Genomic DNA, 27,344 nt, shown 5'->3' with positions numbered 1-27,344 from the left:
GTGACCCGGGATGCTCCCCTGGCAGCCCCTCAGAACTGGGCCTGGGGAAACTTTCTGCTGGGCAGGGCTGTGGACCTGCTATCTATGTGCCTCCAAGGCTCGGTTCCTGCACGCGTACTTACCCATCTGATCCCAAATTTCTGTCTGTGCCTTGACTGGTTCAACAAATACAGATAAAGGAGGGTTTGGAAAGAAAGGCACGGACACGGGTCAGAACCTCCTGAGCCTGACAAGCCCTTCCAGCTACACCATGAGCATCTATCCAATGACCGAGCATCAGCACTTGAATGGGCAAAGAAGCACAGAATGAGGTTAGGAAACCAGCCAAACTGCACAGAGCAGCAGTGCCAGCGCCCACACCTGGGCAAGCCCGAGTGCGCAGAGAGCCCGTGGTTGGGTCTACTTACGTGCGGGGGGAAAGGCTGCAGTCTTGCCACGCTCTCTTCTGGGTAGGCGACTTCCCCCAGGGGGAGGTAGGGTTTCTGACCTGATCCAGTCTCGTACATGGACATGGGTCTACTGCCCCGGGTGGATGGACGCCGCTTTAAGGAGGAAGGGCTGGAGGGGTCTGAGTACTCAGAGCCAGGTGCCACCTGACTGAGATGGGTGGTGGCCTGCCTCCTGAGGGTCGAATTCTCGCTCTGGAGGGTCAGAAGCTGAAAGAGAGGGGAGCAGTGGGACTCTGTTTGTCCACAGCAAGCAGAAAGGCAAACACAGAACAGACATGGACGTATGCCCGCCGCCTCTGACTGCCAGCTGGGCCAGGGGCAGAAGACAACCTCCCCAGGGGCTCTCTCCTACTGCTCAGACAACTTAATTAAGCAGTGCAGTTTAGGGCTGTGTGTGGCCAAGCTAGCTGACCCTGGAGATGAGCAGGTGGCCTGGCCCCGCTGGGGACGGTCTCCAGGCAGCTGCCCTTGGCTGCTGGACCCCACAGTGGGCACGCAGGCTGGTGCAGGCAGGCAGGCAGGCCCTGTACTCTTTCATGAACACCAGTACAATAACCTGACATAAAAAAAGAGCCCATATTAATTTGCAAATGCCAAAATGAGAGCACAGATGCCAAGAAAGGGAAGTAGCAGAATGACAACTGGAGGGGCCTTGCAAAGCAAGAAAGCTGTGAAGGTTAGCTTGTGGAAATGAAAATGAGCTTGTGCTTTCAAAAAAGCCAACAAGAAAAATTATGCGAACAGATTTTTATTCCATAATATTCTTGGTAATTCACGTAATTTGGCCCTTTTCTTGAAATCAATCAACTCAGATAAGTCCGTTCTCTGAACACACCAGGAAAAAAGCAACTGATCCATTGGCTATGCATTAGTGGGGAAATTGAGAAGGAACCAAATCTCCTCTTCTCCTGAGACTCTTTCAAATTCAATCTTTCCATTGCTTCTGGTCTTTCCCTCTTATACAGCTAGCTGGCCACCTCTGTGTGGGGGCTCCACATGGCCTGCTAGGGGGACAGATGACCTTTGAATGAGCACTGTCACAGGGGCCGGCCCTGACCCTCCCTAGGTTTGGCTGGTGCCACAACTCTTCCTCGGGGGCAGGGCTTTAGCTCTCTGACTCTGCCCGGCACCGCCTGTAGGCAAAGGGCCTGAGCTCATCTCAAGCTTGGCCTCATGCCTGCTTTCTGGTCAGGGCAGTTCTCCACATGATCTCTGGGGAGTCGGGGCTGAGGATTCAGCTGCAAAGAGCTTCACTATCCCTTTAACATAGCTGACATTCCAGCACAATGACCTGAGTCTATCTAGCAGTTTCGGGCCCTTATCCTCCAGGACAGCTTTCTAAGCTGGGTGGGATGTACTATCAGCCTTCTCCTCCTACACAGTGATTGTAAAAATCTGACCAGATTTCCCCAAACTGCCAAGGGTTACATCCACAAGCAAACAGACTTGCATCAAGAAGTCACTATTTTTTCATTATCAAACCCAGTCAATTTGGGACATTATTTTCACTTTTTACTTAGGAAGAATTGATCTGTGAGAACACATCAATAGGAACTTGTCTTTTTCCACAATTAGCATCTTTTCCAAGTGATTGCTAAGTGTGAAAGATCAGACATGAGTCAGACTCCTGTGATAGAAATAGGGGGGAAAAGGCCAATGTGTAGGCAGCTCACAAATGAAAGACTTTAAAAGCTGGACCTCGAAATAAAACTCAAAAAACTTTTCAACTCTCCACTAAAGAAGCAAAATTTAAGAATTCAGTGATACGATGGACTGCTAAAGCAAATCATTTTTTTGCAGCAATTTCATTCAAATACAAGTTACCAAGATTTTCCCCTCCAATTCCTTTTTATCCCTAACCCATTCCACAAAAGCCTTCCAGGGGCAGGCAGATGTCTTGTACAGAAGGCTGCTTTTTCAGCAAATGAAGTTACAATCAGAGAGAAGTAGGTCCCAACATTTAGACAAGTATGGATGGATCTGCCAAAACTCTGAATTCACCAAGTAAAAGGCTTAGAATTAAACAGGTTCTGAGCACTAATAACTGGAAATGAAGGGTTCACTGAATCCAAAAACCTAGATTTTCCTAATGACAGAGAACATAATTGGAAAATTTGCCCTAACCCAGTTTCACGGCCTGGGCTCTGAACGCTGCAGAAACTGACAATCTAGACTTGTTGTCCTACCCTCGATATTTAATTGACTTGATGTACTTGGATAACCTTTAATAGTGTTCAACTTGTTAACTCTCAGATTTCATCACTATTTCAAAAACTGTGCCAGGAAAAAAAAAAAGATGTAACTAGCTCAACAAGCCAAGATATACATGCGACTTCTTCAAAATGGACAACACGTAATGAGTGAATGTTGGCAAATGGCTCTTTCACCCTTTATATTTCCCAGGGGAGCAGTGAAGATTGGTAAATGAGGTCATTTCTGGTGATGTGACAGTTTTTAAATAACCATTATAAGGGGGAAGTAGACCCTGGTGGTTAGCATAACAGCAAATTCAATGGGTTCCCAGAAAAAGCCATGTTCCCCAACCAAAAACCACGTCCCTTTAGAGCCCACTTACCTGAAGCCTTTCTGGCAAGACAGAGCAGCATGGAACCAAAGGTATCACACAGAGCTTAAGGGGAATCAGAACTAGCTCCACCATGCCACCAAAGGGCATCCCCACCCCTTCCCAAGAGAGAATTCCTGTTTTGGGAAACATGGTGATGCAGGGCAAGGTGTTGTAAGAGCCCAGTGGGGCCGGCTTTAGATACATTTCCTCCTCTATGCCATCATCTCTACCATGTCTCTCAGTGGTTTCTTGAGCCAAAGTGAAACAGATTAGAGAAAAGCCATGGTCAAACATCCCCACAGACGACTAGAGCCTTCTCTGATAAACACGGCTGAGAAAGCCTTCAAAGTTTCCTCTTTTTATTTTGGGAGGTTTCTGAGATCAGTTTGAAAGGCATCAGGCCCCAGATGGAGAGTACTAGATAATGGAGATGTCACTGACAGACTGAAGAGAAGCAGGGCCTCTGAAGACCATTCCCGCAAATAAAAATAATCTGAGCCCTTTGTCGAGCCACCATCCAGGTCCTATGACAGGCATCCACTCTCCCGGGGCTATTCCTTTCTCGAAAGGCCTTTCTCGGAAGGGCTTTCTACTCCCAGAGTTTATATTCTCCAAAATCAGACACCCACACTATGGAATAACCTAAGAACACTTTCTGCTATGGTTGTAGGACAAAGGATGATGGTAAAAACAGAGAAGAAATATTCAGGGAATATTTCTGTTCTTCCTTACAACATTCACTCTCTGGAACTAGCAAAAGTAACCAAGGTAAACTGAGATTAAATTCTAGTTCTCAAAATTAGAAATTAGGGAAGGACTAAGTGCGTCTATATAGCACCTACTGTGTGCAAGGCACTGGGCCACAGGCTTCATTATTAGCTCATTCAATCCCACAACAACCCTGGGAGGTAAGTGCAGTTATTATCCCCATTTTACAGTCGGGGAACCTGAGGCAAACAGAATGAAGTGACTTGCCCAGGGTCACAGAGCTAGGAAGTGTCCCAGGTCTTTCTGAGTCCTGGCCCAGGGCTCTGCCTAGCTGCCCAAGTTGAGTATAAAGCAGAGTATTGATTCCAATATCAGATCCCTTAATTGAAGAAACTCCACTGGATAGACTTCAGGCAAACCAATTTCACTTATCCTTCCTCCCGACATCCCTTTAAAGTACTGTGAAACATTTCAGAAACAATGCAGAATCAATGTCCTTGTTTCTGATTCTGGCTCCCAGAAACTCTGAAGGCTCTCTGGGCTAACTGCAGCTCCTATCTACTAGGAGAAGGAAGACGACTCACGGCCCTTTGAGAATGGGAGGCAGCAGGAATGGTGGAAGCCGGTGGCCTAATCTATGTTAAAATCCTGCCTGTAACACCTATGACCTGGTGAACTTGGGCAAGTCACTTGGCTAATTTGGGCCCCAGTTTCCACTTCCATAAAATGATCTACGTCAGGCTTCACAGAGTCAGAAGTAAAAAGGACCTGTGTAAGAGATATCTCCTCAGGAGGTACCCAGGGTCACATGGTTCATAAGAACCAGGCAGGATCTGAACTCAAGGCTCCCAGCCCAATGCCTCACCAGACTGCAATGCTCTCACTGCAGAAAGCAAGGCTCCTCTGGAAGGACAAACTCATCCTGATGACTGACATGCCGCTTAGCACTGAAGTTGTAACACATGATCAGCTGGACCAGTATCCAGAAACAGCATCCTCACCATCACTATGAGCGACCTGCCAGGAGTCCCCCAGAAGAGACTCTTTGTTTCTGTTGGTCCCTTCGGCCTCATCAGCTTTCTTTTTTTTTTAAATCCTCACCTTCAGTCTTAGAACTCATACTGCATATTGGTTCCAAGGCAGAAGAGTGGTAAGGGCTAAGCAATCAAGAGATTTACCCAGGGTCACACAGCTGGGAAGTGTCTGAGGCCAGATTTCTAGGGCCTCCCGCCTCTAGGCCTGGCTCTCAATCCACTGAGCTACCCAGCTGCCCCATTCATCAGTTTTCTGAAGAATTACTGCTAAGCCTGGTCCTTAGCCATTGGTCTCTACATCCCAATTTAGACTAGAAAGGCTAAGAAAAAGGAATCCTCAAAGCTCTGAAACGCCTTTACTTTACACTAACGGAGGCAGATGCTTAGCCTGCCCTGGAGACAACATGAAGAGGAGGAAAGCAGTAGGTCTGACTTCAAGAAGCCTGGGATCCGATCCCGCGTCGGCCCTTTCCTGCCGCGGGCTCTCTGAAGGCCTGTTCTGCCACCTCTGGGCACTGGCTAACTGTACCACGGAGGGCTCCTGTCCTGCCCTTATCATTTGTAGCATAAATGGTGGCAGGGTCTAGCGGGCACCTAGAAAGGTTCACCTTGGGCAGGCTGCTTCCCCTAGCTGTGTCTCTATTTCTTGCCCTGTAAAATAGGTTTGAACTCAGTCACCTCTATGGTCTCTAGCCGCCCACTCTAGCAGGCATTTGCTTCTAGGCGTCTCCCCCTTGCAGGCCGGGCCCCAGGAGGCAGTGAGGGACTTAGCTTCTGCCCGGAGGCCACCATGGAGGCCACGGCCCAAGGCTGCCGGGCTCCAGGGTTTTTGTGCTTATCCAGGTCACTAGGCAGCTCTCCCCTGACACCGCAGGCATCCTCGCAGCTGCCTGTCCTCAGAGGACATCACGGACTATCAGAGCAAACCGGGCTTTTGGCGGTGCATCTGTTACCTTTTTCTGCATCACTCTCAGTTCGTCACTCAGGCTGTTATTCACCTTCATGAGCTGCTGGATCTTTGCCTCGGAAGCCACCAAAGCATTTTTGACGTCCATGAACTCTTGTATCGGGACTGGTCCGTCTGACAAGTCGGAATCTAGGCTCTGAGGAGACACCATGAGGAAAAGAGTCAGCAGGATGGGGGTGCCTTCAGAGGTCCATGGCTGCCCACAGCTCCAAGGGTTTAAATAAGAGGGCCAGCCAGATGGCTCAGTGGACAGAGAGCCAGACCTGGAGACAAGAAGATCTGGTTTCAAATGTGACCACAGACACTTCCTAGCTGGGTGGCCCTGGGCAGGTCACTTCACCCCCATTGCCTAGCCCTTACTGCTCTTCTGCCTTGGAACCAATATGCAGTATGGATTCTAAGATGGGAGGTGAGGGTTTAAAAAATAAACTGATTAGGCATTGAGCATCCTACCACTAAGCTAAGCCTCATCCAGGGGGCTGGCAGATGGGGATTGACCTCTGGGGCTGGTATTTTATCCCAGGTCCTGGTTCCTTGCTAATGAGATCAGTTTTGAGTCTGGTAATCCATTGCTCAGTGTCCTTTAAAATGGAGCCCGAGGCAAACTGCATGGCTGGGTGGAAAGAGCCCTTGACCTGGGCTGAGAGGGCTTGGGTCCAAACCCTGGCTGGGCCATATATGTGCATACTCCTCCCTGTGTGACTGGAAAGTCAAAGTGACTGGGACCTCTCTGGGTCCCAGCTTCCTCCTCAGTAAAGTGAGAGGGGTGGGACTTGAGAGCCCAGAATTCCCCTCCAGGTCTATTCTGCAACTACAGTTCCATTTCTCATGAATTTGGGACTCATTACTTTTTTTTCAACTCTTACCTTCTATCTTAGGAACAATTCTAACACAAAAGAGCAGCAAGGGGCTAGGCAATCAAGGTTAAATGAACTGACCAAGGTCACACAGACAGGAAGTGAGAGGCCAAATTTGAACCCAGACCCAGCTATGTTCATTACTTCTAAAAATCTGGAGGTACCAATGGGAATGCTTATGGCTAGGTCAAGAGAGGCTAAGGCTCACTGATAACCAACCAGCTCTTACAGACACAGTCCTTTCCTTTCCCCTCTTGAAGCTTTTTCCAACAGAAAATGAACCTATTATTAGTAAAATACTAAGAGGTGACATTTCTAAAGTGTTAATACCAAGGGTAGTCACATGCTTTACCAATGCCCTCTGCCTGGAGCCTCATTAGGAGGGCTGTATTATATATTATTATTATTATATGTATCATATAATATTATCATTATAAATTGTACTATTATTATATGATACTAGCATTATATTACCCTAGGAGGGAGTACTCCTATCCCCCCCCCCAAATTCTTGCCTTCTGTCTTATGAGCAATACTATCTATTAGTTCCTCCAAGGCAGAAGAGGGGTACGGGTTAGGCAAATAGGCGCAAGTGACTTGCCCAGGGGCACACAACTAGGAAGTGTCTGAGTCCACATTTGAACCCAGACCTCCAGTCTCTCGGCCTGGCTCTCATCCACTGAGCCACCTAGTTAGTTGCCCCAGAGGAGCCATCTTCTTATCAGCTCTACTGATATGAGGCAGTGTCTGAGACAAGATGTGAACCTATGCTTGACCCACTGGATGGCCGAGGTGGCAAACTCTCTCCCAAATCCTCTCGGGGCCAGATTAAAATGCAATGGGGTGGGGGGGGGGGGGATGTCAAACAAAACGAATAAACTGGTGACCTGAGGCAGACGGTGGCCTTCACCTCTCCTCTGAGTCTGACCCCACACAATGCTGCAGACAAAGAAGGAATGGGAAGGAGCCTGGCTGAAGGGGCCGCCCTCCCTTGTGGCCCACCTTCTGCCTGCTGCCTTTACTCATGGTCGTTTCCAAATCAGGATCTTCGTCAGAGGCAACACTGTCATAGTCCGGCTGGTCGTTATCTTGACTCTCCATGCTGGGCTGGCTGCCGATGGCTTTTAGGATGAGTTCCACGTTGTCTACCAACAAAATCAAACACAGGGACCTCAGACAGAAAAACGGGGGCAGGCCTGGATCCAGGAAAGCTGCTCTAGGACCAGCTGACCAGGCCTTCGGGAAGCCCGCCAGACCACACAGCATAAGGCCCGAGCGCTCTCGTCCTGTGACCAGCCACAGGGAGGCAACTCCAGGCAGGACACCTTTTCAGGGTCCCCAGTCTTACTCAGCAGCCTCCCTTGTGGCTATGTCCCACCCCCGAGATGCACAAGGCTCAGTCATTTTGACCACAACCTCCTCTCCAAAGGAAACACTCAATGATGCTTAATGATGACAAATTCAGAATAGCCATCGTCTGAGGTGAATGGAAGAAGAGAAGGTGCTGCTCTGCCTGGAACCTAGAGAGGAGCTTCCTCAGCACTGAGGAAGACAGCAGTGACGGCCCAGGGAACACCCACAAAACGTTCCAATGGCCGGGCTTTGCTTTCGTGCTCACCCAACAATATACAAATTAACCAGTTTCCCAAGCAGCTTAATTCCCAGGTGGCAAACACAAGTGTTCTGCTTGCTGGAAAGAAGTCACCAGGTTAAGCTTTTGTTTCCTAAGTCCCCTGGATTGTAGGCATCAAACAGTGCGCCTACAAACTGACCCTCTCTGGGGAAATGGATAAAAGTAGGAGTTTTTGAACACATAGGGCTGAGGCCCGGCCCCTGACCTATGGCTCCTCCTCAAGGTTTATGATCAAGGAAAATCAGACCAGGCACAGCCTGACAGCTAATTCCAAAGGAGATGAAGGAGGGAAAGGCAGGATTCCATGAACTACCATTCTAAGAGGAAGTCAGTCCAGAAGGGAGTGGTGAAATTCTGAAGACCCAAAGGAGATCAGTTCCAGTGAGGAGAAAAAATAGTTGACTGATGTGAATACTCAGGGAAGTCAGTCCTTTAGATATTGAGAAGATTTACCCCGAAGGTAGAAGTGGCAGGAGCTAAGCTAGGACTGCCAGAAGAGGGCAGTCCAGTCCTATACAAGTAGTGGCAGGAGCTTCAGAACAAGATAGGCTTGAGCAGGGAAGCTAAGGTCAACAAAAGGGAGCTTTACTGGCTGTTCCACACAGAAAAGAAGGTACACAAAGGCCCAGGGATGCTGCCTAGGCACAAGGTGGGCACCAGAGCTACTCTATCCTCTCTGGCTTCAGATTTCTCCACTGAGGCATTCTACACACGAGAAAAGAGAGAACCAAAATGACTAACTGGGAACTGATCCACCTGTTAAAGAAGGAGATGGTAAGAGGGGACTAAGGTCCTCTTGGTGACTGGCCCAAGAGGACTGGGCACTGAATATGACTAAGATATGTTCATATCTGAAAGATCACAGGAAATGACAGAGGTACCAAGAGACCAGAGAAGGGTCCGTGTCCCAACTTACAAAAAAGTTAAGAGGGTTTGACTAATTTCTGGGAAAAATTAATCTTTAAAAGGCTGGTGGGCAATGGCTAGAAAAGGAGGCAGCAATTTTAAAGGCAGAATGACTTCATCCAGAAGACTGTGCCAGGCTCACCTCATTTCCCTTTCTGACAGGGTGACTCAGCCAGTCAGTCACAGATATGTGATAGGATCTGTGTGGACTGGACCATGAGTTTGATGAAGTAGCTCATGTGATTCTGGTGGGAAAGATGGAGAACTGTGGATGACATGTTAATACAACTGGATGAATCTGGGATCAGCTTAATAGTCACCCTCAAAGAGTGATCACTAATGGCTCCACGTCAGCTGGCCAGGAGGTCTCCAGTAGAGTGCACCAGGAATCCGTGCTTGGTCCTCTGATGTTTATCATTTTTATCACAGGTTAAATAATCATCACGCTGCAGATGGCAGAAAGCTCAAAGGGATCGCTAACATGATGCAAGTAAGAGCCAGGCCCTCCTAGAGGTCCTATAGGTGAGAATGGAAAGTCTTGGGAGGAAGCTCTCAAATCTGATATTCTGTGAAGGTGCAAGCTACCTATGAGATCCAGCTAGGAACAGCTAAATCATGCCCATCATTCTTTTCCCTTCAAATACAATAATCCTTATAATATCAGGACCTTTAAAATTAAAACTATCTATTGGGGATAGCTAGGTGACTCAGTGGACAGAGAGCCAGGCCTAGACTCAAATTTGTTCTCAGACACCCCCTAGCTGTGTGACCCTGGGCAAGTCACTTAATCCCTATTACCTAGTTGTTACTGAGCTTCTACCTTAGAACCAATACACAGTACTGATTCTAAGACAGAAGTTCAGGATTAAAAAAAAAAAAGACTATTAATGGTCTGAAAATTCAATCTTGGACCTTTGTAAGGACTTCTGAAAATTAACAGTGAGTGACAAGAGATAATTTCAAATACTTGTGGGTGTTTTCCCCCTTCTTAATCAAATTCAAGTTATACTCTGGGGATAACAGTAAACGTCATCTCTGAAAAGGGGGATGTTGAGGAATCAGGATCCAGGAAGATAAATTTAAATAGTAGATAATGACTTTGAAGTGAGCATGATGTACAAGGAGGTTCAAACCTGGAGGACTTTCCCCCGTGTTGTGATGTCAGTCAATGGTAAAACCCATAGGACAGGGGAAATGTCTACCTACAATCTAGCAAACAGCACATAGCACTAGCCACTGCCAGATCAGTCAGGCAATGATGGTGACATTAAGCATTAAGTCTATCAAAAAGGAAAGTAAGACAAGGTAAGAGGTTTCATCTATTCACCTTTTGAACCAGTGCTGGGGTTCCCCTGCTGTCTCCTCTTGGCATCACTCAGAATGTCTATGACCAGTGTAGCAAATTCATGAGCATTAAACCGGGCTAGTTTCTGTCTGCCCTGAGGAACAGAAAATGATGAAAAGTATTTCCAGCTGTTTCAAAGGTTCACACTTCCCTTCTCATTGGTCAGGCTCTGATCTGTGTGGCTTGAGGGAGGGGGTCCTAAAGCACTAGCTAGGTGCTCCTAGAAGTTCTGAAGTTCTTTAGCGTGGATCCTCTCTCCATCAACGCAGACAATGCCCTCTCCATGAGACCTCTATAAGGACTGGTGGCCCAAAGCATCCATCTCCTGGTAGTCAACCTTCTGGTGATCACCCTATAAGCTGATGTACACCAGCTCTCAGAGGAAAGCTCATCACTAGGCCCTCCTCCAGGTCTTGGCAATGTGCTAAGAGCTACCAAAACCTGAGCTAAACTTGGCATAGCTTTCAAGAACCCAGAGACCCCTTGCCACATGATGATGCAAAGGAGGACTTCAGGAAGGTCAGATGGGTTTGAGCACAAGAATCACAGCTGAAAGAGAAGTTGACAGCTTCTCTTCCCAATAGGTTTACAGACATTTATGTGGGTTTCATAAGACTATTCACTCTTACACTGCCCATTGACTTCTGTTTGCAAAATCAAATGACCACATTTAATGTTTTCTTTTTACTTCTAATCCAGAGTTTAATCAAAATTGGTGGTAAAAAATTGATCTGAATTAAAATGAACTTTTGAGGGAACAGGATGGGAGCTTATAAAATGTCAAGGAACATAGAGCTTCTCTAGCATCGACGAGAAGGATTATACTAAACTGTAACCGCTCATTTGTGTTTATTAAAAATCAGAACCCCTTGCACTCATGAAGAATAGGAAACACCACATATTTGGGAAGAAAATCCACAGAATTTACTTGCCTGGTTTCTTGTAGAAGAATATTCAGGATTCACAGGAAGGAAGGGAACAGCTGTTGTTTCTGTTACCAAAGTGCTATGGTTCTGAGTAGCAAGCCAAACTAGTCAGGGGAGAGAAGAAAAGGGCCAGAGATGGCATCTCATTACAATGTGTAACAACAACTATGCTGATTATGACAATCTTTTCCCATTACTCTAGGGCTTCCTAACTCCTAAACTGAAGTCCATGAACTTAGCTGCTTTAAAAAAAAATGTATGCTGATAACTACTTCAAAATAACTGGCTTCCTTTCTAAGCCAGAGTATTTTGTTTTATACATTTAAAAGCCTCATTTTGAGAAAGGGTCCACAGGCTTTACCACATCGGTGAACAATAAGAACTTCCTGCATTATGCAGAAGACTGGAAATGTCTTGTTTTTGTTTTCTTTTTTAAAAAAAGTCAACCTAATCAGGGAAGTCAGGTAGCAAAGTGGATAAAGCACCAAGCGTGGAGTCAGGAGGACCTTGGTTCCAACCTGACCTCAGACACTTCCTAGCTGTGTGACTTAACCTCAATTGCCTAGCCCAATTAGAAATTATATTAGAACAGAAAGTATGGGTTATTAAAAAAAGTCAATCTAGTCAAAATGAAATATGGTTTGATGAAGGAGCTCCCTAGAAAGTAACATTAATCATTAAAAATGAGCCAAACAAAACATTTATTTAAAAGGAGCATATTCCTTCCAACTGCCACCTGAGGGGAAAAACATCCATTTTATCCAGTGTAAGTCACCTGCATCAGTTTCTCGCCTGTCAACTTCATCATATACGTCCATGGCAAGTTCCTCAAACAAGTGGTTACTTAGCTGAAACAAAAAAAAGGAAACACAAGAAACAAGGATTACATGAACACTAAAATTACAATAAATTCTCTCTGCCACATATCACCCACAGAATGCACACTCCTTTACAATACAGAAAGGAATGAATGAACATTCTTGACCAAAGTCTTAAAAGGCTTTTAAAAAGCCTTTGGTCACTTAAGAAATGCCTTTTCCAAAAAAAAATTAAAAACATTTTTTAAAATGTCTTTTCTTGCATCCATCCACTCACCCATCCATCCATTCCTCCATAAGATCTGATGGGGCAGACTAGCACAGTGGGTATCATCTCTCAATTCACAGTGGGTATTCCTCAATTCTGGATCCTGTAACTCTCCTAAAATGACCCAAAACTTTCCTGGCTGCCATACCTCATAAAGAAATGGCCAACCATAATCAAAATGCCTGCATTTTTTATTCAGTTAAATTTCTATTCAGCCCTAGCCTTGTTCTCCATTTTAGTCCTAGGAATTGATTTTTAAAATTTGTATTTATCCATACTACATTTGATTGTGCTCCACAATGTTCTAGGTGGTCCAGGTTTGCAGGGAACCTGCCAGCCAATGGGCCTGCTCTTTCTGTCTCCCAACTCTGTGTCAAATGAACAATTAGTAAGCCAGAGCCCCAGACCTCGGGGCCTCAATAGGGACATTACACAACTTGTGACACTATGGGTCTCATCATGTAAGCCGCTGCAAAATTCACTTAACCTTACAGGTCATGATGTTAGTTCCACAGCTCTTGGTATTTTCCATGATTCCCACCCTACAGTTTATTAATATATTGAGGTGTCAGGAGCCATCAAAGACCATGCTGTTTGACACAGTCCATGTGGAAACCGGAGACTGCAAAGCAGCCCCCAGGAAGGATGGAAACACCCACTGAAACCCTCCTAAGTGATTTTCATTATAAACATCCCCTTATTATTGGAATTGCTATGATTACTATTCTTATTTAGCCCCAGGAAAAATAGATGAGAGCAACATGCTTGCAGGGTTAATACAAATGTCCAACTGCCCCCCTACGATATTACTAGGAGAGCCCACTTACAAAATTAAACCTAAGGATTCTTATATAGCCACTTAGATTGGATCCTCTTGTCTAGGCATAAAAACTTCTGGCAAATCTGTGCTCTGAATTCCCCAACCTATATCTGGGTCATGTTGATTCTACCCACTGATCCTGCCCTTAGCAACAATGTTTCATTGACTATCTCCCTAGGCTTCCTGTCTGTTGTTAGATTCCATGGAAACATATATGTTGAGAATGAAACTGTGTGCCAAGTAGATGTGTGATCATGAGGGTATAAAATAAAGCCAAGCCTCAGCCTAGGTGGAGCAGTTTATTCTGTGAAACCTGTGCTGTGGGTAGAATGCGAAAGCTGTGTCCCATCCATCATTTCACCGACACTGTCCCACCTCCAAGACCCATCCCTTGTGGGAGGCTGGCCCACCCCACCGCATTGAGTGACAGCTAGGTGGCTAATTGGATAGAGCCAGGCCTAGAGATGGGAGGTCCTGAGTTTAAATCTAATCTCAGACTCTTTGGTTCTAAGACAGAAAATAAGGGTTTAAATAATAATAATAATATCAATACACATTGAAGGGCAGCTAGGTGGTTCAGTGGATAGAGAGCCAGATATAGAGACAAAAAAAACCTGATTTCAAATGTGGCTTCAAGACACTTCCTAGCTGTGTTACCTTAGGCAAGTCACTTAATCCCAACTGCCTAGTCCCTTATTGCATCTCTGTCTTAGAACCAACATAGAGTATTGATTCTAAAATGGAACAGTAAGGGTTTAAAAAAATATATACTATATTGAGAGATACTCACAGACTGAAGTTTCTTCTTAGCAGCTTTTGCTAATTCAGACAAATCCAGGCTGCTAAGAAAATTCACAGAATTAATACAAATTTCAATATGAAAAAATAAAACCTTTTTCACAAGCTATGTAAAAGCTTAATTAATATTTCTAAGTGTCCCACATTATAACTAATTATAATACAATTCATGGTGATACTATTAACACTCCCAACCTATACTATTATATTTAATTATAACCCTGGGACATAATTCCGACAGAAAACATAGCAGTATAGGATGCCCCAGGAAAGCTCAATAGGAAATGCTAAATAGAATTCTTTGGTCAAATTAATCCCTTTCTTGCAGAAATATTAAATGCTAGGAATATCTTACGGTCAAAGATTCTCCTGTGAATTAAAACACAACAGACAACTTTCAAGCTGATACCTTGAGGGAGAAGTTACAGTTGATGAAGGAAGAAAATGAAAGCAGGATCTGCTTATGGTTGGGGGGGGCAAGGGGAGGAGGATTCTCTGCTCAGAACTCGGCGTCAAGGCTTCAGGAATTCTCCTTTAAAAAACTAGAGGGATCTGGGGGCTACAGCCTGGAGAAGTTCTTACAGCATTTATTTAGGTGAGAAATGGGTCAAGAAGCAAAAGGATTCTCCTTCTAAGAGGAGAGACACTGACCCATCAACTGGTGAAAATAATGATGGAAATTTAGGAGAGTTTTGCCTTTTTTTTCCCCAAGAAAATCTATTTACAGCGTATTTTTTATAAATAACTACAATCTACAGTGGTTTACTTACAGCTGTCTTATTTCCAATTGCAAAGCCATAAAAGAAAAAAATGTATGGACTATGTTATGATGCATTTTCCAAAAAAGCATGAGACACAGGCCACTAGAAACAACACCAGGGATGTGTAAAATACATGTGAGAATGTAGGTGATCCTACCTGTCTGCCATCTGAGGTATGATAAAGTGCTGTCCATTTTGGTGATCTGAAATAGAAACCAACCGAAGGTTTGTTTTCATGCCTTGGAAACGGGAAAAGAAAAAGTACTTGTGACTTTAGGTCAATTCCCATTTTCTAATTCCTCTCCACTTTTCCACTTAATTTGTCAGAGCTGCCATTTTGGGTCACTCTAGCAGGACCTTTGGGGATACAAAGGTCCAGACAATGAGGTGGAAGACAAGGATGTGAGCCCCCCTCCTCCACTATCCTTACATCTTAGTCTTTCCAAATGTCACAAAACAGTCATTTGGGAAAGGTGACCTAGTCGGGGGAGGGATGGCTCACATGCCACTGACTGCTGGGCTTCATCGGGATTATGGCCCTGCCCTCCACTAATCACATGGCATGTAATCTCCTAGAAGCAGGGCTGGGGAAGGAAGTTGTTTTTGCTCTAAGAGGGAACTTCCACAGTCTAGACTTTCCTACTGACTCAGCCCCACTCTAGTTTCCTATATGGTGCTCTGGCTTAGGATCAAATGCCTTCCTACGTGCCAGTGAACTGTCAATATGTTTGCTGCTAAACATTGCTCTGTGGGTTTCTATGATACAAAATGAATAAGAGGCCATTTCTGGCATGAGCAGGGGCCAGAAATATCACACTATTACCAGGATAATCTCTGTTGGCAAATACCATTTTGGAAATACATTACAAACACCAACCAGGGCAAAGTGAAAGAAAGAATTTATATCATTTTAGTAAATGAAAAGGCCTGTCTGTATAGCTTGAGAGCTTCATAGCAAGGCCCCACTGACATGCTAATTCTAGGAAAATGAATCCTGTTTCTAGGGCATTATCTCTGTGGATAATCTTGACACCATGACAGAGATTATAATTAGAAGGCTAGCTTTTCCCATTTCTTCTCAATAACCAAATCTAACCACAAGATATGCTAAATATGGCAAGAAGCTCCAATTTATGGAGTGGCTATGCAGTCAGCTTTTGACTCTTCTCCAACATTCCACCCTCTGGATAAAAAGGAGAGAGGGTGAAAATCAAATGTTCTGGCCTCTGGCCCATAAAGCAATTATCTATAATTTCACTTTAGGGACTGTGTGCAAAGTTCCTTAATCTGACTAGAGCTGGCCTGGGCCTATCCCTCCCAGTAACAGTGGAAGCAGGAAGGCTGTGGCCCTGCTCACCTGGCCTCCTGCCACAGAGGTAGAAGGCAAGCCTGTCCGTGAGCTCATACTGCACCTCGACCAGACGCTCTGCCAGCTCTCGGTGCCCTCCTTGTCTGCCAAGAAAAAACAAACCAAAGTCTTTGTCACTTGGGGCTCGCTGGCTTTAGAAGACACAAGGACAAAGGCGCTTCTGAGGCCACGTCCAAAGTCTGATCCCATCAGATGTCGTGGAACAATGGGCCTCCTTCTATGGGGAAGGGCCCAGCATCCTGGGTTACAGCCACCTTTACAAAATCAGGATTGCACTCAATAGGGAACCCATCCCTTTTCACTTGAGAAACAGATACATGGCAAAGAATTTAATCAGATTCAAACACAAGCCCTTCTTCAATCACCCTCAGGGTCTAAGCCTAGTTGCTGGGAATGAAGAACCAAATCAAACTGAACTCTGCTCTCAGGCAGAGGGATTGAGCACACCCCAACAGATAGGGCAGGCATCTGAGGAAGAGCCTGGAGCTCCAATGGGCTGGAACACAGAGGCTCCAAAAAGGCCAGCATTTCCAGGCCACTTGAAGGTTGGCAAAGGGACAGTAATCCTGGGAGATAGATGCTACCATGGGGCATGGTTTGAACCCATGAGGAACTGCCTCAATAGGGGATCTGCAGGGAGGCTGGTTGGAAGTCAGCCTGTAGGAGGCTGCACAGGTCAGGCTAAGGAGTTTGCTTTTGGGTCTAGAGACAACAGAAATTCATTGAGGTTTTCTGAGCAGAAGAGCATGGGAAGTCAGAGATGGTGTGGAGGAGGATCTAGAGAAACAGGAAACTAGAAGAAGCTGGAAGATCGATTACAAATCCATCCCAAAAGCCTGAGGAAGGGATGCTGAGGGCAGCAGGGCTGAGATCCTGAGAAGGGAATGCGGTGAAATGCCCCAAAGGTATGCTGACAACGCACAGTTGGTGATAAGACAAGAAGAGTCAAAGAGAGGAAGGAGACAGCCTGGGGGGCCTTCGAGAGAAGGGAAGGTCAGGGACCACATCAGACACTTTCATGCTGGCTGGAGTGATGGTCAGTAAGCAGATGCTCAGGTGAGAGGTGAGCCTTAGCATAGAATGCAGTTGGATCTCTAAGACTGAAAGGCCCCTGTGCAGAGCTGATCACTGAGCTGAGGAAGGCTGATGAGATTCCCTAGGACAGTGATGGAAGAATGCAGATGGCAGAGAAGATGGGCTTGGACAGAGTTTCAGGGGAAAGGAAAAGGATGTGGATGGAACTGCAAGCTAGGTTTTCAGAGAAGCAGGTAACAGAACTGTCAAGTAAGCCAGAGGAGGAGAGGACCAAGGAGGCACAGGCAGGGGGCAGCAATCAGGAGGAAGATAAAGAAAAGCCAAGGATTCAGCAGTTCAAAAGGTCCATAGTAATCTGGGAGAGGAGATTAATCCAGCTCAGTGGTAGGGTCAGATGACAGATTAATGAGAATAAGTGGGAAAGGAGGAATCAAAGACAGTGTGTGTAAATGGCTACTTTGAGGAATTTTCAAGAATTCAGAGAATTTGAGTTTTTAATTTAATATAACTATTAAGAAGAGAGAAATAGCAAACTTCTAGCATCTCTGCCAGGAAAACCCCAAATGGGGTCAGAATCAGTCATCACTAATCAACTAACCAAAAACAAAAGGTGCTAATTTGTAAACATGTATTTTAATGGCTAGGCAGTAGAATTCTTCTATCGTAGAGCATCATTAATTGCTAATGGAGAGAAGGATAGGTAGAATCTGGCTCTCTTACCTTGCATAATCAATGGGGGTTTTCCCACTGGAGTCCTGTGTGCCTGGGTCGGCACCATACACTGCCAACAACTCAGCCTGTAAAATCTGCCCGGCTTTGGCAGCCACGTGGAGTGGGGTGTTCCCTTTCTCCTAGGAGTCATTAATAAAAAACAGACATGATAGTTAAGTCAGAGAACCACAAGCAACAAACGCTTTTTAAACAAAACAACTAAATAAGTGGACTACCAATTGCACAAGCAAAACATACTTAGTAGCAATGTAAGGCTAATATAAGAATAGATTGTCATACAGGGTGAAAAAAGTTGGCTTGAGCTCCCAAGGACAGTAGCCTCAAACACGTTTCCAGATTGCCTGTCCTTACACTTGAGTGGAGTTGCTGAAAAAGAGAGAGAAAACATGGATGAAAAGAATGAAGGAAAGGAGCCCTGTCATATCTGTAGCTGAGCAGATGGGTTTAACACAGTCCAGACCCTCGACAGCCCAGGCCCCTGACCCCCAAGTGACCAAGGGGGACTTTCTGGATGTTTCATGTTGCAGGTGGGATTCCAGAGGGGGCAACAGATGTACTACCAAATTCTGGAACACACCAGGCTATATTATGTTGAAGCTGCAATATTTCCAGATAGAGATTACCTGAGCCTCCCCCTTGGAACACATAGAGAAGTCTGTAATACAAGCATCCCCTTGGACATGGAGCAACCTACTGGCCTGTCGGTACCCAAGCACCAGGAGCAATAAGAGGCAACACAGCTGGATGTGGGAACACTTCCTGTTTTTACCACTCAGTTGGAGTTACTAAGCTTTTCTTAACAGTCAGGCCCTGGGCTAAATGCTGGGAACACAAAGAAAGGCAATAGACAATCCTTGCCCTGGGAGCTCCTAAATGGGGGGGGGGGGGGAGGGAGAGAGGGAAAAGACCACAACAATATTGTAGACAAACAAGGGATGTGCAGGAAAAACTAGAGACAATCAACAGAAGGAATTTGACAGAATTAAGGGGAATGGGGCAGCTGGGTGGCTCCATGGAAAGAGAGCCTGACCTGGAGATGGGGGGGTCCTGCATTCTAATCTGGGCTCAGACACTTTATATCTGGCTGACCCTGTACAAGTCCCTTAACCTTCACTGACTAGCCATTACTGATCTTCTGCCTTGGAACCAACACACAGTATTGATTCTAAAACAGAAGGTAAAGGTTTAAAAAAAAAAAGGAGAATTAAGGGGAATTAAGAAAGGCTTCTAGCAAAGGGTGGGCATTAAATCCACTGTGTCCTGGCAGAGATGAGGAAAAAGAAAGTGCCAGGCATAGGAAATTCTTAGTTCTCTTTAGAGTCTATTCCAAGTTTACACTTGTGAAAAGGGAAATTCTCTTTGCATAGTTGGAGTTAACACTTGGTTAACAATAACTTAAGTACCCCTACTTAATACCTCACCAAACTGTGAAGACAGGATTAACTCTCCTTTGTCTACTTTTGAATTGAATCAACAAAAGCCTGAACACCCTACTTAGTACTAGGTGGAGGAGCTCTCCACCCTTTCAACTCAATCAGCCAGGAAATGAGAATTCACACCTCAATCAGCCAGGAATCTGTGAATCCTCACCTTTCCAGAAGGTGAGAAGTGGTTCCCATAAACACTGCCCCCTGGGTAGAGCTGGGCAATTTGGAAGTTGTGATTGGCCCTTGTGAAGAGGGAAAGGGACAAAAAGCCACTATAAAAGGCCCTAAATTTCTAGGGCTAGGGAAGTCAAGAAGAAAGTGGGCTCAAGGAAGAAAGTTGGCCTCAGGAGTCACCTTCAGCTTGAGTCATTGTCTTGACCTGCCTCTTGGAGGGAATTTGGGTGAGTGGACAACTGGCTTTCCCTTCCTGTCTTCTGTAGAGAGTTTAATTCCAGTTGAAGGTCAACAAGTCCAGGCTGAGTGGAGCACTGGAGCAATATTTAGTTAAATGGGCTAATGTCTTCTCTACCCTTTTGTATTTCTCTAGTTTCACTCTTTCCACCTCTTTTGTAAATAAAAGCCATTAAAGGTCATTTTGACTTTGAGCAATAATACTTTGAATGGCAACCACCATTATTATTTAAATTTTCATGTATTTCAGTCAAACCATTAATTTTTAATCCCTACAATATCAGGTGAAAATGAGACAGTCAGGAGATGCAGCATCTTCTGAGAGGTCAGCAGGAAGGCTTGGGTCACTGAATTGCAGAGAATTTGTGTGTGTGTGTGTGTGTGTGTGTGTGTGTGTGTGTGTGTGTGTATACAGTAGAAGGAATAAGAAATCTGTAACGGTAGGAAGGGGCAGGTTTAAAAAGCAAATAGAAAAAGAAAATATTTTCACAAAATGAAGGGAAAAAAATGAAATAGGATTTTGTCTTTGATTCTGGACATCATTCAGGGCCACTGGAGCTGGGGGTGGGGGTGGGGGGCCTGTACTTCAGGAAAATCACTTTAGTGACTAGAGTGAGGAGAGACTGAGGCCGACAGAGCCTCCAGCAGTCATTGCCCTTGAGTGAGGTAAGGAGGGTCTGCACCAGGGTCTGCAGTGTCAGAGAAGAAAGATTGCAGGGGTGACACTGGCACCATATTGGATGGGGGGAGGGGAGGGGGTGCATCCAGCATGGCTCCTAGAAGAGGGAGAAGCAGAATGGTGCTGTCCTCAACAGTAATAAGAAGGTAGGAGATGGGGAGAGTTTGGAAGAGAGACTGATTTTTGTTTTGTCTGGACATCCTGAGTTTAAATCACCTACTGGACATCCAGCTTGAGCCCTCTGAAAGGACTCTGGGGACTGGAGGTCAGCTGACACAGGACAGGAACAGGGAGGGAGGTTTGAGAATCATAAGCATGGAGATGGTCATTAAGTCCACGGGAGCAGATGAGATCACTGTGCGAAGCAGTATAGAGAAGGGAATTAATGTTTTCAAAACAGACATAGTTTCCTGCCTTGCCCACATGAGGAGGTCATGGCCCCTGCTCAGCCCATGAGGATCCCAAGCTCATCTAGACCACTCCCGTTGTGCTCCATGGACCATTACCCACAGTCCTAAAAAGAGTCACACTCCTTCCTTGCCTTTTTCTGTTCTCTAATAATGTCACAATGGCAGAGACAGAAATGAAGTGTATCCACTCAAAATAATAATATCCACAAATATGTGTAAAAAAAAGAATTTCCCCCAATTTATATATTTCAAAACATCTGAAAAAAAATTTTTAATTCTCTTTTAAACACAAATGATGCTTCTGGGGATATATACTTTCCTTTTTGGCCAAACAGAACTGACATGTGAACTGCAAAGGAGATGAGGTACAGGATGGAGGGCTGGAAGACTTGGGTTCCAGCCCTACTCAGACCCTTTCCAATAAGCCTCAGTTTCCTCATCTATATAGGCAATAGGGGAAGCTGAACTTGATGAACTGTGGTTACCACTGGGGACATAATTCTACCATCCCGTGAGAGAACAGTGGAGTGGAAAGGTCTATTGTCCAGCATCCTGGGCCCACTACACCAGGAGTACTGGGGAAAGAATCCTGAGTACTGGAGAGGATGCAGAGAAGAGGGACAAGGATAATGAAGTCCTTTCAGTTCTCATAGGGAAGCTGGGTTAAAAGAACTGGGGATGTTCATCTAGAAAAAGAGCTGACTGGGAGGTTGGTAACAAGACCTGCAATAGTGTTCTTCAAGGCTTTAAAGGTCTGCCCCATGAAAGTGGCCCCAGAGAGTAAAGTAACAAATTTAAACTTGACTGGGGTTAGGGGGGAAGGGAGACCGGACTCATAACTTCTTAACAATTCAAAAGTGGTCATTAGATTTACCCCAAAGTAGAACTGATTGCCCAGCATAGAAGTCATTTTCCAATGCTGAAGACTTTCAACCAAAGGCTGAACAGAGGACTATTTGGGAGGTATGGGGTAGTCTAAGAGTCTGTTCATTTCAAACACAAGGGCCGACAACCTCATATAATAGCATTATCAATGACCACAATCAAAGGCTGCAAAAAACAATGGTTTCTATCAAACTGATTTTTATGACAAAATAAAGACCGTTAAAAAGCACTGTTTTTAGAAAGAAATAGCTAGTGTCTTACCTTACTAAGGTCTTTGGCGGTAACACTATCATCGTCACGGCAAGGTAAACGATGTACAAATGCTAACATCTGGTACTTGGCTCTGATGAATTCTGCTTTATTGGGACTGGTTAAAAACCCAAACTAAAAATCAGTCACTAAGTTCAGATACAGTATTCCCCATCCTTTATACCCCAGGAGATGCACAACCCCCACAAAAATCTGAAATGCTTTAATGTTCCAAATCTAAAGCATCAGTGGGACCTAGAAATGACCACTGTGGGAAAGCACTGGCAAGAACCCTTGCCTCCAGACTTTACAGAACCTCCCTCTCCTCTACCTACACACTCCCATACCTGTTTATTTTCCCAAAGACTACTACCAGGAGACTGCGAGCACAAGCAGCTAAGCAAGATCACCATCTAGGACAGAGGGCCACATGCAACCCAGGACTCTCTAGAGCAAGCCAAGGATTTCTCTACTAAATGAGCCTATCTTCTATCTGACCTCCTGTTTGTTTTGTTTACTATAATGGCTGTCTTGGTAACTTGGGTAGAACAAGAGAATAGACAAAGGTGCGCAACCAATAAAGATGGCTGTGTCTATTGTTGTTCCCCCATCCCAATCTCCCCAGCACCTGCTTCCAGGTCAAGCTCTCCACCCTCCTGTTGCCCTTGATGGGACTAACCCAAAACAACCACACTGCTTTAAATGGGCCCTCCTGGCTACAAAGAAAAAAAAATTATAAACTTTCTACTCACTGTACTTTGTCCTGTGGATTAGCTTTACGCCTCCCACTCATAATGGAAGCAGGATCCAGCAAAGAATGTTCCCAGATAGAATTAGCACCATTATTATACAGAGTTTCAACCATCTAAAAGCAAAGGTTTTTTAAAAAATCACATTTTAGTTTTTGTTCATTCGACAATGATTGATGCATGAAAATGAACTCTGAAGAGTTAACGCAAGTTAAACCAGAGAGTTCTACATTGCAGAGACTCCCAACTCCGGACACCAGAGTCAGACAATGGAGCTGTCCAGGGCCCTGGTTGTGAGTGTCAGAGAGAGTGGGGTGCTAGAGAAGCAAAGGAACAAAACACACGGTGAGCACAGCACTATTGTCAGAGGCTGCGATTTAGAAAAAGCTGGGGCAGCTAGGTGGCTCAGTGGATAAACAGCCAGGTCTAGAAACAGGAGGTTCTGCATTCAAATCTGGCCTCAGACCCTTCTTAATCATATGACCCTAGGCATATCACAACCCCAACTGCCTAGCCTGCTGCTCATCTGCCTCAAAACTGATATTTAGTATTTTTTAAAAATATTTACCTTCCGTCATAGAGTCAATGCATTAGTTCTAAGGCAGAAAAGTGGTAAGGGCGAGGCAACTAGTGTTAAGTGACTTGCCCAAGTTCATACTAGGAAATACCTGAGGCCAGTTTTGAACCCAGGCCCCTCTCAGAAAGATCTTCCATTACTCATCTCTATCCTTTACACAACCCTAATAGCACACTTTGATTCTAAAAGCCAGTCGCCCACTTTCTGCAATAGAATGGAGTGCTGTGAATTTGACAGCAAGCCATTACTAACATGCCCTCTACCCCAATTTCCCCTTACAGTAGAAAAAATGATGCAGCAACCAAGGCCTCTGTTTTCACAACAATGTGTGATGGTTTTATGGAAGGGATTAAACACCGTTTGTTTTGGGCTTAGCTCATGGAGTCTGTGCTTGATGGATTGGGCAAGTATCTGGCCACAGATACCATGAAACATGTCTTCAAGACAAATAGAGAGGAGAAACACATGCTTAACTTTGGGTGCCTCTTGCCTGAAAAACGTGTCAAACCAAAATAGAAGCATGTATGGAATTACAATGGGCCTCCAGCAAAAGGCAAAACCCAGCCAGGACTTTGCTCAGCCCACGGCATTGTGAAGGGACTAAATACAACCTTGAGTACCTAAGTCAACTTCAACCAGGACCAGGAACCTTGGAAAATGTAGTTAAGCCAACACCATAGAAGAATCTGAGGTTTTATTACTGTAGCTCAAAATGTTAGCAGGGACCCAGGAATCTAAGGACAATAATGAACATTTCCAGTGATAGCTCTGAGAAATAGATATTTGTGCTGTTAATAGTGATAAGAATTGTGGACATCTCACTTCTGAGCTGGATGACCCTGGGCAGGTCACTCAACTCCAACTGCCTAGCTCTTGGCACTCTTCTGCCTTAGAACCAAAATTTAGTATAGATTCCAAGACAGAAGGTAAAGGATTTTAGAAAAGAAACATAGAAAGAAGTGCAGCAGATGGAGCACCAGGCTTGGAGGCAGGAGGTCCTGGGTTCGATCTGACTTCAGACACTTCTGAGCTGGGTAACCCTGGGTAACTTCCTTACCCCAAATGGCCTAGCCCTTGTTGCCTCTCCTCTATATAAGAACTGATACTAGGACAGAAGGTAAGGCTTTAAAATAATCATCATCATTGTGGATATTTGCCTAGCTCCATCCCCTCTCTGAAGACTGGCTGCACTTGAGCCTCACAGACACTCTCATTAATTGTTCTTTTACAGAAGAGGAAACAAAGAGATTTAATGGCTTGTCTGTGGCTTCAAAACTAGTGTTAAGAGGCAGAATATGAACCCAGGTCTAGACGAACCCCAAGCCTATCCTTCCATTATGCCACCACAAGGCATCATCATATGAAAAGGACTGTGCTGATCACTGGAAAAAGAAGTCAAATTAAACACAAATGCCATTGTCCTGTCACAAAGGAGCCAATCTGGGAAGAGCTTGATGCCATCAGTGCTCCCCACAGCTGAAGGCAAGAAATGGGTGCCAGATCACATGGCTCTCAAAAGTGTAAGATTTCTTCAAGGTTTATGTCATATTCTGCTGCTCAAACATTTATGGAAGTTTCATGAGATATCATAAAGCAAAAAGACATTCCACTAATGAAAGGAAAGGTCTATCTTCCTGATATCACAAACCACCAGAAATATAATCAAAGCCTTTACCTGAAGCAATGTTGGAGGCCACGGCGTGTGCTTCAGATGCCTTACTTGAGAGATATGACGCCCAAGGCTCCGGTGGACACTGCAGCACTCATCACATATTAAAATTCCCCTATTTACTGATGCCCATGAGGGATCTAAGAAGGAAAAACAAAGCAGTGTTTGGTATAAAAAATATGGGAAAAGGATATAATACAAGGAAAAAAGGGTAAAACAGATTAATTGGGGGACAAAGGGCAGCTGGGTGGCTCAGCAGATAAGAACCAGGTCTGGAGACAGGAGGTCCTGGGTTCAAATCTGTCCTCAAGACACTTCCTAGCTATGACTCTAGGTAAGTCACTTAACCCCCACTGCCTAGCCCTTAACCACTCTTCTGTCTTTGAACTGATACTAAGATGGAAGGTAAAAGTAAAACAAAACAAACAAAAACCCCCAACCAAAACAACATACACATGAACTGAATTCAGTTTTCCTAAAAGGTACACATACTCCTTAAGTTTCTAGTGTTATCCTCATCAAATTATTCTCAATAAACCTATGTGTTCACATGCTGTATCTCTTAGCAGGATGAAAGTTCTGGGGGGGGGGGGGGGACCGGCTCACTTGTCTATGTAGCCAGTGCACCTAACATTAATGACCATCTGCTGACCTGACCTGAGGTGGGGCCAATGCCTACCCTTAGCAGAGGTCACATGTTCAATCTCTGTACAGGTGACTTATAAGCCAGGCTTCAGCTAAACTTAAGCTTGTGGTTACATGAGCCCGAGCTGGGGAATGTATATGTCCTAAATGGGAATTTGGGGCTAAAATTTAGATTTAAACTCAATTTAATTTTAGAATTGAAAGGGAATGTTTTATATCTGGAAAAAGTGCCAAGAGCACCAACCCTACCCTCAAATTACTCAATGGAGCAGAGAAACATGGCATCCTCTAAAATCCTAATCCTAAAATTCTGATTCTGGCTAGTCAAGGAAGCCCGCAATTACCAAAGACCTTTCTTTCTTTTTTTTCCTTCTTTTTAAATCCTCACCTTCCATCTAGAATCAATACTAAGTATTGATTCCAAGGCTGAAGAAAAGTAAGGGCTAGGCAATGGCATTTAAGTGACTTGCCACACACCTGGGAAGTATCTGAGGCCAGGTTAGATCCCAGGACCTCCCCATCTCTAAGCCTGGCTCTCTATCCACTGAGCCACCCAGCTACCCCTTAAAAAGTTTGATAAATTTTGGGGGGAGGTCACTAAACTGGTAAATGAGGGAATATTATTAGTTTATCTAGATTTTAGCAAAGGATTTTTTTCTTGGAGAAAAAGATGGAGAGAGAAAAGGATGTGGAGCCAGATGATAATGTAATTAGATGAATTTGAAACTGGCTTTATAGTTTGACTCAAAAAGTGGTCATTAATGGTTCAATGTCAACTTGGGAAAAGGGTATGCTGGGAAAACTGGCATCTGTGTGGGAGGGCTGGTCAAGCCTTTTCCAGGGCTACTCATCCACCTTTGGTGTCCACTGGTCACCTAGCTCTCACCTGCGGCTCTAAGAAGCTGTCATACAGGTAGGGGCCACACCCTGGCAAAACTATCTTGGCAGATGGACTAAACCAGGTAAGCAATAGGCCTTAAACTCGTCAGTGAGTTAGTGTGGAGTCTACCCCACGCATGGGAGACTTCACCCAAGAATAAGCAGATGAGAACAATTTGTTCCAACAACCGTGAAAGCCATGGAAGCATGCCTCATGGAGTGCTTGGCACTAGGTCAGATATCAAAGATACCAAGGCCATCCACTTGTATCCCAGGCCGTTGATAGTCATTTTAGCTTTTGTCTTGCTACTGGGCTTCAATGACATTGGAAGAGAAAGTGAAGCTTTGTGCAATTCTAACTCATTTCAAATCCAATATATGCAAGAGTCATGAGACATCACCATTCACGCCATTTTGGTCCTTTTGGAGTACCAATGATAGCAACCAACCAACCAACCAATCAACCTGCAGGAGGTCTTCAGCAGAATGCCCCAAGGACCCAAGGCTCAGCTGTGGACTGTGAAACATTCTTATCAGTGCCTTGGATAAAGGTATAAATGGCATGCTCTGCAGATCTGCGGATCTCTCTCTCTCTCTCTCTCACACACACACACACACTCGAAAAATAGCTAACTGGGTGACCAAATCAGGATCCAAAAAGAGATTGGCAGGTATAGCTCTGGGATGAAGCTAATGAGATAAATTAAATCAAGTTCATTAGGGATAAATGTCACTTGGGTTTAAAACCTAAAATTTGCAAACATAAGCTGGA

General features: G+C 44.9%; 1 protein-coding gene across 16 annotated transcripts in view; it reads right to left on the bottom strand.

The window, feature by feature from the left end:
- Nucleotides 1-27,344, bottom strand: part of GIT2 (GIT ArfGAP 2) — a 49,803-nt gene that overhangs the window by 11,168 nt on the left and 11,291 nt on the right. For 2 of the 16 annotated variants that reach the window (XM_007490417.3, XM_007490413.3), the window contains exons 2-15: nucleotides 25,055-25,188; nucleotides 22,806-22,918; nucleotides 22,066-22,171; nucleotides 18,272-18,358; nucleotides 17,981-18,111; nucleotides 16,214-16,308; nucleotides 15,014-15,059; nucleotides 14,088-14,139; nucleotides 12,167-12,239; nucleotides 11,398-11,495; nucleotides 10,448-10,559; nucleotides 7,584-7,726; nucleotides 5,711-5,860; nucleotides 408-656 (exon numbers count right to left, since the gene is read on the bottom strand). In XM_007490417.3, the coding sequence (XP_007490479.1) occupies nucleotides 408-656; nucleotides 5,711-5,860; nucleotides 7,584-7,726; nucleotides 10,448-10,559; nucleotides 11,398-11,495; nucleotides 12,167-12,239; nucleotides 14,088-14,139; nucleotides 15,014-15,059; nucleotides 16,214-16,308; nucleotides 17,981-18,111; nucleotides 18,272-18,358; nucleotides 22,066-22,171; nucleotides 22,806-22,918; nucleotides 25,055-25,188 (1,589 nt within the window). Of the gene's footprint in view, nucleotides 1-407; nucleotides 657-5,710; nucleotides 5,861-7,583; nucleotides 7,727-10,447; nucleotides 10,560-11,397; nucleotides 11,496-12,166; nucleotides 12,240-14,087; nucleotides 14,140-15,013; nucleotides 15,096-16,213; nucleotides 16,309-17,980; nucleotides 18,112-18,271; nucleotides 18,359-22,065; nucleotides 22,172-22,805; nucleotides 22,919-25,054; nucleotides 25,189-27,344 lie in introns of all 16 variants that reach the window. The other 14 variants (XM_007490411.3, XM_007490416.3, XM_056821584.1 and 11 more) reach the window with 9 other exon arrangements.

The sequence above is a fragment of the Monodelphis domestica genome, chromosome 3, assembly GCF_027887165.1.
Source record: "Monodelphis domestica isolate mMonDom1 chromosome 3, mMonDom1.pri, whole genome shotgun sequence".
Taxonomy (NCBI): domain Eukaryota; kingdom Metazoa; phylum Chordata; class Mammalia; order Didelphimorphia; family Didelphidae; genus Monodelphis; species Monodelphis domestica.
The sequence above is the reverse complement of the archived record's forward strand: the minus strand, read 5'-3'. Positions and strand labels throughout refer to the sequence as shown.